This window comes from Netta rufina (genome assembly GCF_964035555.1).
Source record: "Netta rufina genome assembly, chromosome: 22".
In the NCBI taxonomy this organism is placed as follows: Eukaryota; Metazoa; Chordata; class Aves; order Anseriformes; family Anatidae; genus Netta; species Netta rufina.
Genome location: NC_140146.1, coordinates 1,439,664 through 1,455,373, shown reverse-complemented (window position 1 = coordinate 1,455,373; position 15,710 = coordinate 1,439,664). Strand labels below are relative to the sequence as shown.

The 15,710-nt window shown below is 61.4% G+C and overlaps 2 protein-coding genes across 2 annotated transcripts; both read right to left on the bottom strand.

The window, feature by feature from the left end:
* Positions 1–350: 350 nt before the first annotated feature.
* SVBP (small vasohibin binding protein) lies at positions 351–901 on the bottom strand. Its single transcript, XM_084300391.1, has 2 exons — positions 674–901; positions 351–562 (listed from the first exon to the last, which is right to left on the bottom strand). The coding sequence occupies exons 1-2, from the start codon at positions 788–790 to the stop codon at positions 476–478; spliced, it is 204 nt and encodes a 67-aa protein (XP_084156517.1). The 5' UTR covers positions 791–901; the 3' UTR covers positions 351–475.
* A 1,375-nt stretch (positions 902–2,276) lies between these two features.
* On the bottom strand, positions 2,277–5,395 carry TRIM62 (tripartite motif containing 62; the record flags this gene model as incomplete). Its single annotated transcript, XM_084299987.1, has 5 exons — positions 2,277–2,827; positions 3,040–3,155; positions 3,226–3,482; positions 4,151–4,246; positions 4,988–5,395. 5 exons carry the CDS (start codon positions 5,393–5,395, stop codon positions 2,277–2,279), a joined length of 1,428 nt encoding a protein of 475 aa, XP_084156113.1.
* Between the last annotated feature and the right edge of the window lie 10,315 nt (positions 5,396–15,710).

Here is a 15,710-nt window from a genome sequence, read left to right as displayed (position 1 = left end):
TGCGAGCGGGACCTGGACAGAAACGACCCCGTCCCAGTCAGGACTGCGGGACAAGCGCCTGGGGGACCCCGGCGGCCCCGCGCCGCTGTAAACAGGCGCTGCTTGGCTTGGCAGGGACACGGCGGGTGCGGGGCCCGCGGGACGAGGCCTAGGCCGGCCGGAGCTGGCGGCCGCCGCCTGCAGCTGCTCTGGCTCGGGGCCGCTGCCCCCAGCCCCGGGCCGGCCCCGTGCTCCCGGGGGGGGCTCGGCCGCCGCTGCCCCCGCGCCGTTCCCACCGAGCCTGCCAGCACCGCGAGGCCTCCCCACACCGAGCCCACAGCGCCGCTCAGCACAACCAGGAGCCAGACAAGTGCGGAACCACCACTGCTTTTATTAAGAAAAAAAGGAAAAAAAGGAAAAAAGTTGCTCTTCGAGGCGAAGTAATAAATAACGCGGTGGCGAGGGGCGGGTGCCGGCGGGCCGGGGGCGCCGCCCCTCACTCGCTGGGGGCCTGCATCTGCTTGCAGAAGGAGTCGAACTGCTGCTGCTCCAGCTCCGTCATCACCCGGTTCAGCGCGTAGATCTGCGGGGACAGGCGGCGGGCGGTGAGGCGAGGCCCGGCCCTGGCGCGGGGGCACCGGGAGGAGCCCCCCGGGACCCGGCCCCGGCCCCGGCCCCGGCACCCCCCGCCCACCTCCGCCCGCTGCCGCTGCTTCAGCTCCTGCTGCGCCGACTTCTGCTTCGCCTTCTCCAGGCGGGCCGCCGGCTCCCGGGGCTTCGGCCTCTCCTTCCGCCCGCCGCTCGGCTCCATGGCTGCGGCAGGGCCTCGGGGGGCGGCCCGGCCCCCCCCCGGCCCGCACCGACCCCCGCGGCCCCGCTGCCGGCCGGGCCCTGCCCGCGGCAAGATGGCGGCCGCGCCCCGCCCCGCCCCGCCCGGCGCGCGCCCGCACGGCCCGCGCCCCTCCCCCAGCGCGCATGCGCCCTCGCGGGCCGGGCCCGACAGCGCCGCCTGGCGGGCGGGCGGGCGGGGAGCGGGGCGGGCCCGGCCGGTAACGGCACCGCCACCACGAACGGCACCGGCAGGCCCGGCCCCGGCATCGCGCCCCCGGACAGCACACCCCGTATATCACAGCCCGGAAACATAACGTCCCTGTACAGCGTGCCCCCCCATAACACACCCCCAAGTATCACGCCCCCACAGCACACCTCTATGCATTATGTCCCGTACACCACACCCCCCACAGCCCGTATCACACCCCCCACCCCTCACATCGCACCCCCTGTACATGGCGTCCCTCCACATCACACCCCCTACCCCTCACGCACCCAGACCCCACACCCCCATACCTCCCCCCCCCCATGTACCACGTCCCCCACATATCACGCCCCCTCCACACCTCCCCCGTACAGACACCAAGCAGCCCTATATCCCACCCGCCATACAGCGCGCCCTCTGCCCGGCACAGCCCCCCCACAGCCCCGCTGTGCTCCTCCTGTCCCCTAACGCACTGTGTGCCCCCCAACCCCCCAACCCGGTCGCCTCCAGCCCGGCCCCCAGGGCTGCACCTGCCAGTCCCAGGAGGCTGGGCAGGGCCCGGCCTGGCACACGGCGCCGTGCCACACAGCACGGCACAGCCCAGCAACACCACGGCACAGCACAGCACACACCGCAGAGCCATGGCACGGTGCACAACACATGGCATGGCACGGCACGGTGCAGCACAGCACGGTGCAGTACGCACAGCACGGCACAGCACAGCACAGCACCGACTGGCACAGGGCACGCGATGCAGCAGCAACAGCACAGGGTGCAGCATGGCACGGCACAACACGTCACAGCAAAGCACAGCCCGGGATGTCACAGTGCACACCATGGCACACCGTGGTACAGGAGGACACGACATATTACGGACGGCACAGGGCACTACGGCACAGCATCACCCACGCCCCGGGGGTGCCCCCACCCCGCACAGGGGCTGCACCACCCAGCCCCTTTGCTCCAAATCCACCTTTTATTGCAGCGGCTAGGGCAGGGACGGACCTGCAGAGCCGCGTGTGGAAGCACAGGACTGGGAGGCACCGGCCGCATCCTGCCCGGTGCCCAGAGTCAGCTCGGGCTTGAGGGTGGGTGATGCCGGGCAGGATCCGGCCCCAGCAGGGCAGTGCAAGCCTTCTCTTGCCCAGGCAACCCGAGTGAGCACTGCTGCACCCCGCGGGCAGGGCAGCGTCCCCTGTCCCACGGCCACTGCCCAAGGCTCGTGCCCATCCTCAGGTGTCCCAGCAGGGCGCGTACCCCACTAGATGCGGACGGTGTTGATGCGCAGGGGCTGGACGTTCTTGCCGTTGGCGTGGCTCTGCCCGGGACTGAAGTAGGAACATAGCTTGCCAGGGAACTTCTCCCGGAAGGTGTAGAGCCAGGACATGTCGTCGGCGTTATAGAAGATGAGCAGCCCTTTGTCATAGTCCAGGAAGACGCCCACCTTCTCCAGCTTGCTTTTGACGTTGAGCCGGGTCCAGGGCTCGGTGCAGGCGCTGTACTGGTTCCCATCGTGCATGACGATGCAGTAAAAGCCCCGGCTGGGCTGGATCTGGATGCTGCCCTTGCGGGTGACGGCCTCGTGCGCCAGCCCGATCATCCACTGCGTCTTCTCAGACACCACCACCTCCCAGTAGTGCACACCGCCGCCAAAAGCCTCTGCGCCCAGCACCGACACCTCCACATCAAAGCGCCGTGGCGAGTCCTGCAGTGGCTGCGGGTGCAGGTTGCCGTAAGCCACGATGGTGCAGTCGTCAGAGAGGATGAGGCGCTGGTGAGCTGTGCCGGGGTCCAGCGTCAGCGCCGCCGGCACTGCAGGGAGGGGCGGCTGTCAGCACCCCTGGTACCCCCACCCAGCTGTGCACCCACCTTGGGGGCATGCAGGTGCCTTTCGGCAGCCGAAGCAGCTCTGCAGAAGCCGCTTGTCCTCCCCCACACACCTCCCCCCAGCTCCCACTGGGGACAGGAATGTCCCTGTGGGCTCGTCCTCACCCTCACTGGGTAACCCCCCACTCCATCCTCACCCGGGTGGATGTCCTGGAAGAGAGATTTCCAGATGGTGTACTGCAGCGGGCCCATGTACTTGGAGGTAGGAAAGTCCTCGTAGGTGAGGTTGGTCTCGTGGATCTTCCCCTTGAGCCTGCAGGAGAGGCGCTGGTTGGCGAGGTCCCACGCTGGGCACCCCGGACCCCGGCCACCCACGCACCCACCTCTCGGACAAGGAGGCGACGCCGGCCAGGAAGGCATGCTTGTCAGCCTCGGCCAGGCGCTCCTGCAGGATCTGGCTGCCCTCCTGCACCTTGCGCAGCTGCTGGCTGTAGCGCTGGATCTTCTGCTCGATGTCGGTCAGTGTCCGTGCTGTGTCCGCCTCCAGTTCTTCCAGCATCGCCTTCTGCCGCTCCCGCAGCAGCCGGTGCAGCCGCTCGAAGGCCTCCCCAATGGTCGCCCGCAGGCTCTTGGCCGATGACTGGGGGGTATGGGTAGGCGTCAGCCCCACGGAAAGCCCCAGCGTGGTGGGGTCTGTAGCCCCCTGCCTGTCCAGGCCAACACTGACCCACTGCAAACACTGCTGGGGATGCCCCAGGTGTGTTTTTGAGCACCTGAGGGGGTACGCGGTGGAGTCCAGATAACCCACCCTCTGCCCCAAAGCTGGTAACGGGGAGTGGACATGAAGCTGAGGGAGAAGGGAGCCCAGTGTGAACAGCAGGCCCCTCCGCAAATAATGCCCAAGCAAGCAGAAAGAGGAAGGCGCTAAATGGAATGGGGAAATAAGCGACAAGGCGCAGGGGCCAGCCTGCCACAGGGCTACGCATGGCCAGGGAAGGGAAATGGGGCACAGTCAGCAAGATTTGGGTCTTGGTGTGTCTGTAGGGTGGCTGGAAGTCCCAGAACTGGGCTGGTGAGGCTCACTCCTGTGCCCACCCAGCAAAGGAATCAAGGAGCAGGGGGACAGCACGGAGACACGGGGCTGTGCTGGGGGGTACGACCACCCCAGCAGCTGCAAAGCCCCGGTGTGCAGCAGGGACAGGGCAGGGGAACAGATTCAGAGCGATTCCGCCCACAATAAAGGGCTGGAGGGGTAACAGAGTCCTGCCTCAGGACCCCTGGGGACACTGAGTGCATCCCCACTCCTACCTTGGTCTCTGCCAGCTGCCGCTTGAGGAGGTGCAGGGCCTCGGTGTGGCCTCGCTCGCTCTCCTGCAGGCCCTGGAGCTGCTCCTTCAGCTCCCGCTGCAACACAGGCAGGCACTCAGACCCAGCTTGCAGCCCAGTCTGACCAGTCTGCCCAGTTCCCCACTGCAACCGGGGGGGCGGGAGGGGGGCTGCCCGCACCCATGCATGGTGGGGCTGTGAGCTGGGGGACCTGGCAGCATTAAGAAAAGACAAAGACAACCCACGGGATTCGGGGGAAAAGCAAAGCTTCTTGCAGGTCCCGGGCTCCTGCAGCCCCAGGCTGAGCTTCACCAGCACTGCCAGCTGCCAGAGGTGCTGGGAACCCCCCAGCCCCCTCGGGACCACAGGGTGGCCCCACAAATGTTTACCGGGGCATCACCAGGCGCTGACGGCGGTGAGGGGATGAGTCGGTGCCTGTGAAGGTCAGCGCCCAGCTGCCTCCCCGCAGGCACGGGCACAAAGCTCCCTCGAAACGGCAGCCCTGTGGGTTTGGGGACGGAGGAAGGACTGTGCCCGTTGGGTGCCAGCACCTGCACAGCAGCACCGGGGTAGAGACATGCTGAATGCATGGACAGAAAGGGGAATTTTATGGGGAGCAGCTCCCCAGACCCACATGCGAACAGGAGAGCTCCAGCTAAGGTGCACGTGGGCAGGCAGACAGGGACACACTGCCCCGAGGCACAGGGACAGACAGACGGACAGATGTTGGCAGGGCAGCTCAGCGCAGCTGGGCAGGGGGGACAAGAGGGACAGCACCCGGACCCCTGGCCGGGCAGGGCCGGACACCCACCCACCCACCTGCAGTTCCTCGAAGGCATCGTCCACGTTGGTGACCTGGTGCTGCTCGTGCACGGCAGGCTCGTCGCAGAAGAAGCAGACGACGGCGCGGTCGGTGAGGCAGAAGAGCTTGACCTTCTCGTGGTCCTTGCAGGGGAAGGGGCTGCGCTGGGCCCCCAGGATGGCGTCCAGAGGGAAGGCGCTGTAGCGTTCCACGATGTTGGCCAGCTTGAGGCTGGGCGCCAGGGTGGGCTCGGCGAAGGTGCGCCGGCACTCGGGGCAGTCGCGGGCGCCCTGGGGCTCCTGGCGCACCCAGTGCTCGGTGATGCACCGCCGGCAGAAGTAGTGCTCGCAGCCGAAGCTCACCGGGTCCTGGTAGATGCTCAGGCAGATGGAGCACAGCAGCTCGTCCTTCAGGCTGCAAGCCATGGCCGGGCGGGGGGCGCCGCCGCCCGGGGGGGACCCGGGGCTGAGAGCACCCGTGGGGGCTGCAGCGGGGGGGAAACTGGGGAGGAGGGCTGCAAATGGGGCTGCGGTGGGGGAAACTGGGGGGTGGGCTGCGAGTGGGGCTGCAGTGGGGGGAACCAGTGGTGGGCTGCGAAAGGGAGAACCGGGGAGGGGGGCTTGGGGTGCGGCGGGCACGGGGGAGCCGGGGGTCGGCGGGGCCGGGGCTGCCCGCGGGGCCGCAGTGGGGGAGCCCCGGGCCGAGGCCGCCCCGAAAGGACCCGGGTTCGAATCCCGGCCCCGGCTCCGCGCCCCACCCGCAGGTCCCGGGTTCGAGGCCGCCCCCCGCCTACTCCGAGCCGGCGGCGCCCGCTGCCCTCACCCAGCCGCAGGCGGTGCCGGTGCCCGGTGCCCCCGGTGCCAGCGAGCCCGCGGCCACCTCGCAGCGCTCCCCGCCGCGACGGGCAGGGGGTGGGCGAGGAGGAGGAGGAGGAGGAGGAGGAGCAGGCGGGGCCGCGCGGCACTTCCTGCCTCCCCCCCCCGCAGCCACAGTGGTGCCGCCCCCGCCCCATTGTCCCCCGCCCAGCGGCCCGCACCACCTCCCGCCCGCGGGGGGGTCGGAGGGGGAGGTGCTTAAAGGGGCCGCGGCGCTGAGGCGGCTTCGCTGCGGGCTCGGGGCTGTGCCCGGGTCCCCCCCGGTGCCTCCCCCCCGGTGTCGGTGCCGCTCCGGTGCCCGGCGCTGCGGCCTGGCCATCGGGCCCCCGGCCGCCCCCCTCCCGCGGGCCCCCTCCCGGCCAGCCCCCTCCAGCCGTCTGTCCGTCCATCCGTCCGTCTGGTCACTCCTGCCGTCCCTCAGCCCCGTTGTCCGGTCATTTGTCCATCCTCCCCTCTGCTCCTCCATCCATCTGTCCGTCCGTCCCTCCATCCGCCCACCCATCCACCCGTCCCTCTGTCCATCCCTCCATCTCTCCGTCCATCCCTCCCTCCACCCACCTCCCCCCCTTCTCGTCCCTGTTTTGTCCCCATTCCCCAGGGGACAAGGGCTGAGGGGACACTGGGGGTGACACTAGCGTGGGGCAGGGCCCCGTGGGGTGCTCAGCCCCGGCTGTGGGGTGCCGGGGGGGGGCCGGGCCCCTCTGCACCCCCCGGGCTGCTCCCTGCAGCACCAGGGCAGCTGTGAAGCCACTGGAACGCAAGGCAGGGCTGATGTCCCCAAAAATGTATCGTTGGGAAAACGCCGCCTTTTTCCCCCAGATCTTATCAATTTGGCCAAAAACTGTGGGAGCTGCGGCGGTGACAGGCCAGCGCCGGGAGACCCCAGAAGCCGTGTGGAGACACAAAATAATCGGGAACGGATGGCGGAAAGCCCCGTCCGCGCTCTGGGGGCGTACCAGGGGGTCCCTCTCCCAAACCCCTCACACCAGAGGGGCTCTCAGCGGGGGCTCGGGGAGGAAGGAAGGAGCCGGATGGGGGGGGGGGGGGGAGAGCGATGCCCTGGGGGTTGAGCTGCACATTTCAGAGGCAGCACAAAAGTCAGGCCCGCCGCTGGCCAGCAGCCAAAGCGAACAAGGCTTTGCTTTGGCTGCCGAGCCCCCTGCGTCCCCCCGAACCCCCCAGCGCAGCCCCTCCTGCCCCGCGTCCCCCCCCCGGCGGGGGGAATAACCGCCCTCTTTGTTCCTCGCCCGTGCGGGAGGACGGCCCGAAAGGCTGGAAAAAAAAAAAAAAAAAAAAAAAAAAAAAAAAAAAAGCCAACCGCAGGGGTTTGTTTTTTCTGCTTGTTTTTCTGCATTAGGAATTCAGGTCTTGTCTCCCCTCCAGGACCCGCTGGGGACTGAAGAAATGCTGAAATTAAATCATCAAAGCGCTGTCGGAGCGGGGAAGGGGCGGCTCGGCCGGCATCGCGCCCAGCTCGCGCGCCCGCTTCGCCCCAGCCTGCGGCACGTGGCGGGGAAGAAGCACCCAGGCTACCCGGGCACGCAGCCCTGCCTTTGTGCCAGGGGGCTGGGAATGTCCCTTCACATCCCCGAGTCCCTCTAGGAACCAATATCTGTTTTTTTCCATGGTTTAAGTAAACCCTGCTCAGCTGACATCAAAATACCCTTTTTTACCCTTTTTTTCCTTTTTTTTTTTTTTTTTTTTTTTTTGGGGGGGGGGGGAAACACAGATGGAGGACAGTCTCTGGAACTCTTCCCTTTCTGGAGCAGGTTCCCCCTTAAGGTACTGATGGGGAAACTGAGTCAGTGGGAGATGGAGGAAGGGGTGAGCACGGCAGTCCCATGGTGGAGCCACTTGGACGCATGGGTCCCAGCCCACATCATTTAATTTGTGTCCCCAGCACGTGGCTGGAGCACCTGGGGTTGGACTGGGAAATTTGGGTGATGCAGAGCCACATCCCATGGGACACATAAGGTGGCCAAGGGGTGCCCAAGCTCTGAGCGGAGCTGCTAAGTGTTGGGTCACTCGTTGGAGGTGGAGAAGCACCCGAGGTCCCCCCAGTGCATCCCTGCAGCTCATTAGTGCTCCTTCGTTAGCGCTATAGGAAGGGAAGCACACCCTGCCTGGAGCCCTGTTGTGGGCAAGAGCGGGGTGTGAGCCATACCTGCAGCAGCCAGAGTGGATGAAGGGAAACCGCACGGCGGGGTGTGTGTGTTTGGGCAAACAGGGAAATTAATCCCGGTTAATTTTTAAATTGGCTTCGTTACCTCCTGTTAACCCTTGTGCGAGTGCCCAGCAGGCTCTGCCACTGCAGCTGGAGGGTCAGGGAGCCCACATTGCCGCCGTGCCTCTATTCCTTGCTTTTTCAGGTCACACAGATGCTGCCAGGAGCTGGGGAGGATGAGGCAGGGGACCAGGCACGCATGTGCCCTGCAGCCACGGGCTGGAAGGAGCCAGGAGCTGGTAGGAGCCATGGCAGGGGACACCAGGGACCAAGTCACCTCTGAGGAGGGAGAGGGGGCAGGCTGAGCTGGAAAACCCCATCAGGGGGTGCGTGGGCATTCGGTTCCTCCTGCTGCCCTGTGCTACACGCCGTGCCCAGAGGACGCTGGCAGGAAGGGAGGCCCCCGAGCCGCTGGAATTTTCCCCGCTGGTTCAAACAGTGCTGCCGGGGGGCGAAGGCGGGGATGGCAGGCCGGGACAGGCAGCTCCCAGCACACATGCCTGCTTCCTAGCACTGCGCCAGGGCAGGTTTTGGCCTCAGCAGGGTGGACATGTAGGGCTGGGAGTGTCTCCGTTTGCTCCGGGCTTTCCTTGTCCTTGCTGCAGCCCCCAACCGTGTCCATACCCATTCTGTTGGATCTGTCCTTCCCAGGTGGGGTGGCTCCTGCACCTTTAGCTCTGTCAGCTTTAACCGGGTGCCAGAGCACAGAGAGCAGCTGTTAACACCTGCTTCTTTTCCTTCCCCACTCCAGCGAATGCCCTCCAGCTCTCCCAGGACCCCAGCGCCACAAAGCCAAGACGTCCCCAGGATGCAGTCCTGGCCCAGCTAAGCTCGGCAGAGGCCTCTTCCTCTTCATGGGATGAGGCTTCTCATCCTCATGGGATGGGATTTCATCCCAGTACCCAAAGCTCCAGGCACCAAGGGTTAATGGGAGCATGCCCCCACACAGAGCAATGTCCTGCAGCCCTCTAGAAGAGCAGGAAGATGCACAAAGCCGCACTACACTGGTGCTTTTCATCTCCTAAGTGCTTTGCAAACATTAACTAATTAATCCTAATTAACTCATTACCTAATTATAACCAAATGGCCCTCCCATTTGCAGGGGGGAGAAGGGAAATAAATGCACTGCCACTTTTTTTTTTTTTTTTTTTTAACTAAACACTCCCAATACCCCCAAACCTCTGCAGGACTCAAACCAGCATCTATGGGGCCCCCGTGCACACATGGCTGTTGGCATGTTTTAGGGTCAAGAAACCTTCCCAATCCCTGCTGTTCTAGGGAAAAAAAAAAAAGAAACCTTCCCAATCCCTGCTGTTCTAGGGAAAAAAAAAAAAAAAAAAAAAAAAAAAAAAAAACATTCTGCAGGTTTGCTAACCCCATGCATCATTCCAATAAGCCGGGAATGAGCATTTCCACGCGCCCACCTCTGGGGGCCTGGCGCCCCAGCATCACCAAGGTGCAGCGTGCCCACCCTCGCAGCTCACGCAGCTGCCGTGAGTCATCGCCTCCTGGCTCGTGTGCTGTCCCGCTGGTTGGGAAACACCTTGTAAAACGCTGCACCGACTTGTTCCAGGTCTCCCAACTGCCTGCCATAATTATTTGCCTCTTGCAGGGCCAGGGGACATTTGCAGGGTGTTGCAGGCAACGTGCTTTGGGGCAGGCATTGCATGCACCCGCCCTGCTCCTGCTGATTAATGGCCTCTGCTTCTGGGCGCTGACCAGCGCTTCCACTCCAGCCCTGCTTTATCAAAAGAGAGAGATTTCTTGCAAAGAAAAGGAAATAAATATGCGGTTAGGATGGAGAGAGACATTTCCTGAAGGATTTCCTGCTGCTGCAGACAAGGACAAAGACCAAGCGGCTTTGGGACATGGGGCCACCCAGCACCCAAAGGGCTCAGCGTGGTCCCTGTGGCCAAACCAGCACGACCCCTCGGGGACACCATGGGGACCAAGTTCCCTGGCCAGGTTTTCCCAGGCTGTGCTCCATCCTGTTTTTGATGAAATCTCTTTTTCACCAACCGTTCAATGGGAGGGATTTCAATAAAGCCGCAGCTTGGTGCCACACAGATGTGGACTGTGCCCTGGGGACAGGGACTGGGATCTCTCCAGCATCTCTGCCTCTCCTGCACTTTCTCCCCCAAGCTTCTTGCTGCAGGAGACAAGGAGCGCATCCCTGACCTGATCTCCTGCTTTTTGGCGAGGATGTGGGGAAGCAGGAAGGGAGCTGCCGTTCCCAATGCCGGCGGGCGCAGTTCTGTGGGAGCGGGGAGAGCAGGTGTAACAGGGCTGCCGCCTGCCCAACCGCCCGCAGAGGTGATTTATGGCAAAGGAGGCATCTCCATGCCACACCGAGCACTCCCCTGCCTTCCTTCCCTTTTAATTGCGGTTGGATTTGCCCCGGGGGCAGAAGAGCCTTTGAACGTCTGGTTTTGAACACAAGCTTTGCAGCCAGCTTCGTTTCCTCTCTGCAAGGCCATTTTGCAGCTCAGGATGGGGATGGCAGCGTGGGAGATGGGCACGGGTTCCCTGCCATCGGCTCCTGGTGCCACCAGAGGCCGGGTGGTGTCGCACCAGCCCCAGGACCAAGGCTCCACTGCCAAGGAAAGGGGCCCCTGCCCACACCCAGCAAGGGAGGAATGACTGAACCCACACAGTGCATGGCTGGAAGAGCCCCAGTGCTCTCGATATCACAGCATTTGCACCAGGGACATGCCAGCTGGCCTGCCTCGATGGCTGGGGATCCCCCATGCCCCATCCTGCTGTGTCCCTTGTCTGCAGGTCTGGGGCTGGCCTCCAACAGCTGGGATTCTCCTTGAGTGATGCAGAGGTTCAAAAACACTAGTTTCACAATGACGGCAAAATACTTCCAGCAGCCAAAACCCCCCAGCCTTGAGGACAGAAGTGAAAGAAGTGTTGAAAATGTATCTAGCAAGGAGCCAGAGGAGAACTTGGCAACACAGGGGTGGCAGGGGACGAGGGGATGCCATCGGCCTCAGGGATAGCAGGGAGAGTCCAAAATGTGCCCATCTCCTGGCCCAGGTATGAATGAACCTTCCACCCTGACACCACCACGGGAGGATGTTAAATAGCAACTGCTAGGTATAAAGAGCTGAGCATCAGATAAAGGGGGAGTTTTCAAGGAGCTGGCTCAGGATCTCTGTTGAGTCACCAGGAGCTGGTAATTAACAGATCTGGGGATGTTCCAAATGGGAAAATGTTGGGTGAGCACTTAATGGGGGACACATGGAGCGATCACAGGTCAGCGAGCCAGAAACAGTGATGGGGATGTGAGTGCAGGACACACGTGAGAGTGGAGGAGGAAGGCACAGCGGGGTGACAGCGTGCCTTGCCGCGTTCTGTCACCTTGCCAGGATGAGTGTGGGCACCCACCGGCAGCGGGAGCAGTGCCCACCCTCGGTGGGAATGCACCCCCGGCAGTCCCAAGTCCTGCCCCACTCGCCCCAGGCCCGTCTGGTCCCTGAGGGAGCCCTCGCAGGACCACTCCGAACGGGAGGGGCGTGAAGCGTGATTGTGTTTGCCTCCTACTCCAGCTGCTCTGGTGGAGCTGTGGGAACAGCGGGAGCAGGGGGAAGAAGATGAAAGGCAGCGTGGGAACTCACTGCTTTGCTTTCTTCTGCAATAAAACACAGGCCCTCCAACTCCTCCAGCCCAGCTTGAGATACAAAGGGGGAGAAGGACTCATCTGTGCCTACTGGGAGAGAGCTGTGCTTCAGAGCTGCGGCAGCAAGGTGAAGGACATCATGAGGACTGAGCCCCAGATGTGCAAAAATGGGTTGGGAATGCTGTGGGATGAAATCAGCGGGGTGGTGCGCCCTACACCTTCCTGGCGTGGTGTTGTCACTCGGACTGCCCCAGGCGATGCTGGATGCTGCGGGAGGCTTTGCCCATGGGAAATGCCCAGTCTGGAAACCAGGGGATGCAGCAAAGCAGTGCTGTGGCATGGCACGTGCTCTCCCTCTCCCTTGGGGGGCTGGGGAAAGGGGAGCCCTGCTGTACCCTTCCCTGCTGCCCACCCCTATATCTGAGCCGTGTATGGGGGAAGCCATATGCTTTGCTCATTACAGGTCCTCCTGGCAGCTGCCAGCCACACTCTGCCTGCTCCTGCCCCCCTTTCCTGCTCCTCGCAGCCCCCCCAGCATCAACAGCCTCTGGTGCTGGGGGATGTGACACCCGGCCAGCACCTGTGGGGCTGCCTTTCCCACCTCCTGAAGCCAAGCAAGCAGAGAAATGTGGTGCTCGCCTCCCACTTTATCTGTCTGGGTTTTCTTTTCCACCCCCTCTGCTTGTGAGGGACCCCAAAGCCCTGCGAGTGCGACCCACTGGAGAGAGGCCAGGGGAAGGCAACGATTTCAACCAGGAGCTGAGAAAACTTGGCCTGTGCGGAAGGGCTGAAGGATTGGATTTGTTTAGTCTAGAGAAGAGCAGGCTGAGGGGAGACATAATAACAGCCTTCAAATATGCGAGAGGTTGCTGCAAGGAGGAAGGGAGCAAAGCACTCCCAGGCGCACTGGAAGACACTGCCGGCTTCACGGGGGGGATTTCATCCACTCGGGGCATCCCTCACCTCTCCATCTGGGCTTTTTTCATTCTCTGCGATGGATCCTTTTAGGAAACTTGGAAAGCATGAAAAAAGCCCAGGGCCGGGTTTTTATTTTTTAATTGCACCATCAATGGAAACTTATGGGAAACCCGGCCTGCCCCCAGTTGTCCTTGGTTTGCTGGAACTGAGCTCTGTGCGCTGCTGTATGACGGAGAACTGGGTCCCGTGCAATTCAGCAAGCGCATGGGGAGAGGCAGCTGGGGCTGGGAATCACAGAATCACAGAACTGCAGGGGTTGGAAGGGACCTTGAGAGATCATAAGGTCCAACCCCCAAATGATGAAGGGCTTCTGACTGTGTGTGGTCAGGAGCCGCCTCCCCAGCTCCTGGGGATGCTTTGTGCCCATCAACATCTCTCTAAAACAGGATGAGATATTTTCATCATAATTATTTCTCTAAAAATGAAGGAAAACATTATTAAGCAGAAAGGTGTTTGACACCTGGCTTGAAAACTGGGGTTAAAGAGCTGGTAGAATGATGCTGATGTAGACAGCAGCTGAGGTTTTTGGGACATCAGCTTGGAGGCAGATGTGATGAGTTGGGTTCACCTCTGCTCCCAGTGGGGCTGGTAGCGCCTGGGACAGAACCAGCCCAGCCTCTGTTACATGGATGTATGAAGTTGTTAGCATGCAGAATTAACAACTCCCAGCACCACCAGTTTCCCAACGTGAACTAGAGAGAGAGAGTGGTAAATGGAGCCCCATGGGGAGGGGGTTGATGTGTGGGACCCCACCACACGCTCAACACCAGTGAGCGAAGTGCCCGCGTGTCACGCACCCACCAGCGATGTGCCCACGCCCAGCAGGTGCCACATCCACCAGCAGCGTGGAGCCAACGCAGCACAGCCCCTGGAGCCCCCAGGGACATCCCGCTCACTTTTGAAAGGCAAGGACTTCATCCCTTCCACACCAGAGCCGGAGTCTTTAGGTGTCCTTCGGAAAGAAGAAAAATGGGCAGTAAGGCCCAAGCAGTGACAAAGAGTGAACGAAGAGGTTACTTCTGCACATCAGCAAAAATAGTCAAGAAGAACAGACTTCTTGAGGGAAGACCAGCAGCACCTTGCAGCCTGACAATACCTTCACACACGCACCTACCTACACACGGATTAAAACCACCACTATTACCCAGGCACGGTGCTGCCTGCAAACATAGGGATTCAGACGTCTTCTACACCAAAACAGAGGTGGAAATTGGGGTCCTCTGTCCCCAAAGCACCTTTGGCTCCACGCGGACGTACTGCAGGATGTTTGTCCGCCTGCCCTGGGTACACTCTTCCTGCTGTGTGCACCCCAAAGTTCACTGACACAGGGCTGCCTGGCGCTCACCGTGCTCCTGGAGGGTCCCCAAACCTCTGGACACGATGGGAAAAAAAAGTAAAGCAAAACCTGAGCTCAAGATGGGAGGTAGATTTGGGGGGAACCTCAGGAGGGCCACAATCTTGCTCTCTGTGCATCCCCCTCCTCCTGTTTTCTCCCAGAGCTTCTCCAAGGAGGAAGGGAAGGGAAGGGAAGGGAAGGGAAGGGCAGGGAAGGGAAGGGAAGGGAAGGGAGGGAAGGGAAGGGAAGGGGAGGAAGGGAAGGAAGGGAAGGGAAGGGAAGGGAAGGGAAGGGAAGGAAGGGAAGGGAAGGGAAGGGAAGGGAAGGAAGGGAAGGGAAGGGAAGGGAAGGGAAGGGAAGGGAGAAAGAGAGAGAGAGAAAGAGAGAGAGAGAGAGAGAGAGAGAAAGAGAGAAAGAGAAAGAGGAGAAAGAGAGAAAGAGAGAAAGAAAGAGAGAAAGAGAGAAAGAAGAGAAGAAAGAGAGAAGAAAGAGAGAAAGAAAGAAAGAGAAAGAAAGAGAAAGAAGAGAGAAAGAGAGAAAGAGAGAAGAGAAGAGAGAAAGAGAGAAAGAGAGAAAGAAGAAAGAAAGAGAGAAAGAAAGAGAGAGAAAGAAAGAGAGAAAGAAGAAAGAAAGAGAAAGAAAGAGAGAAAGAGAAGAAAGAAGAGAAGAGAGGAAAGAGAGAAAGAGAGAAAGAAGAGAGAAAGAAAGAAGAAGAGAAGAAAGAGAAAGAAAGAGAGAAGAAAGAAAGAGAAAGAAAGAGAGAAGAGAGAGAAAGAGAGAAGAGAAGAGAGAAAGAGAGAAAGAGAGAAAGAGAGAGAGAGAGAGAGAGAGAGAGAGAGAGAGAGAGAGAGAGAGACGAGAGAGAAAGAAAGAAAGAAAGAAAGAAAGAAAGAAAGAAAGAAAGAAAGAAAGAAAGAAAGAAAGAAAGAAAGAAAGAAAGAAAGAAAGAAAGAAAGAAAGAAAGAAAAGAAAAAAGAAAGAAAAAAAAAGAAAGAAAGGAAAGAAAGACACCCAGTGAAGGGCTGGGGAGGGGGGGCAATGGGGGTAGAGAGACCCTGAGAAGGGCTGGGGACCCCTGCAGGACCGGGGAGACACAGGGAGGGCCAGGGGGTGAAACGTGGGGGCAGAGACCCTGAGGGGAGCCACAAAGGGGGCTGTGGGGAGGGGGGGGTGAGGAGATCCAGTGATGGGTTGGGGCTGAGGAGTGGGGAACCCCAAAAGGGGGCTGTGGGGCTGCAGAGTCAGAAGGGGGCTGAAGGGACTGGGGGCTGAGGAGAACCAAGGTGATGAGACCTGGGGGGCACGTGGGGGCTGAGGAGAGCTGGAGAGGGCGGGCCTGAGAGAACCGGGGCAGCTGAAGAGAACTGGGGGTGCTGAGGAGACCTGGGTGGACTGAGGAGAACAGGGGGCAGTGAGGGGGCTGAGCAGACCTGGGGGGCTACGAGCCAGGGGCACTGAGGACAACTGGGAGGGCTGAGGGCAACTTGGGGGGCGATGAAGGGAACTGGGGGCAGAGGGGAACTGGGGAGTGCTGGGGAGATGTGGGGGCTGCGAACCAGGGGATGCTGCAGGGAATGGGGGGCACTGGGAACTGCGGGGCCATGAGGGGACCGAGGGGGTGCTGAGGGCACCTGACGGCAACAATCCAGGGGTGTTGAGGGGAACTGGGGGACACTGAGGAGAGCTGGGGGGTGAGGAGAACTGG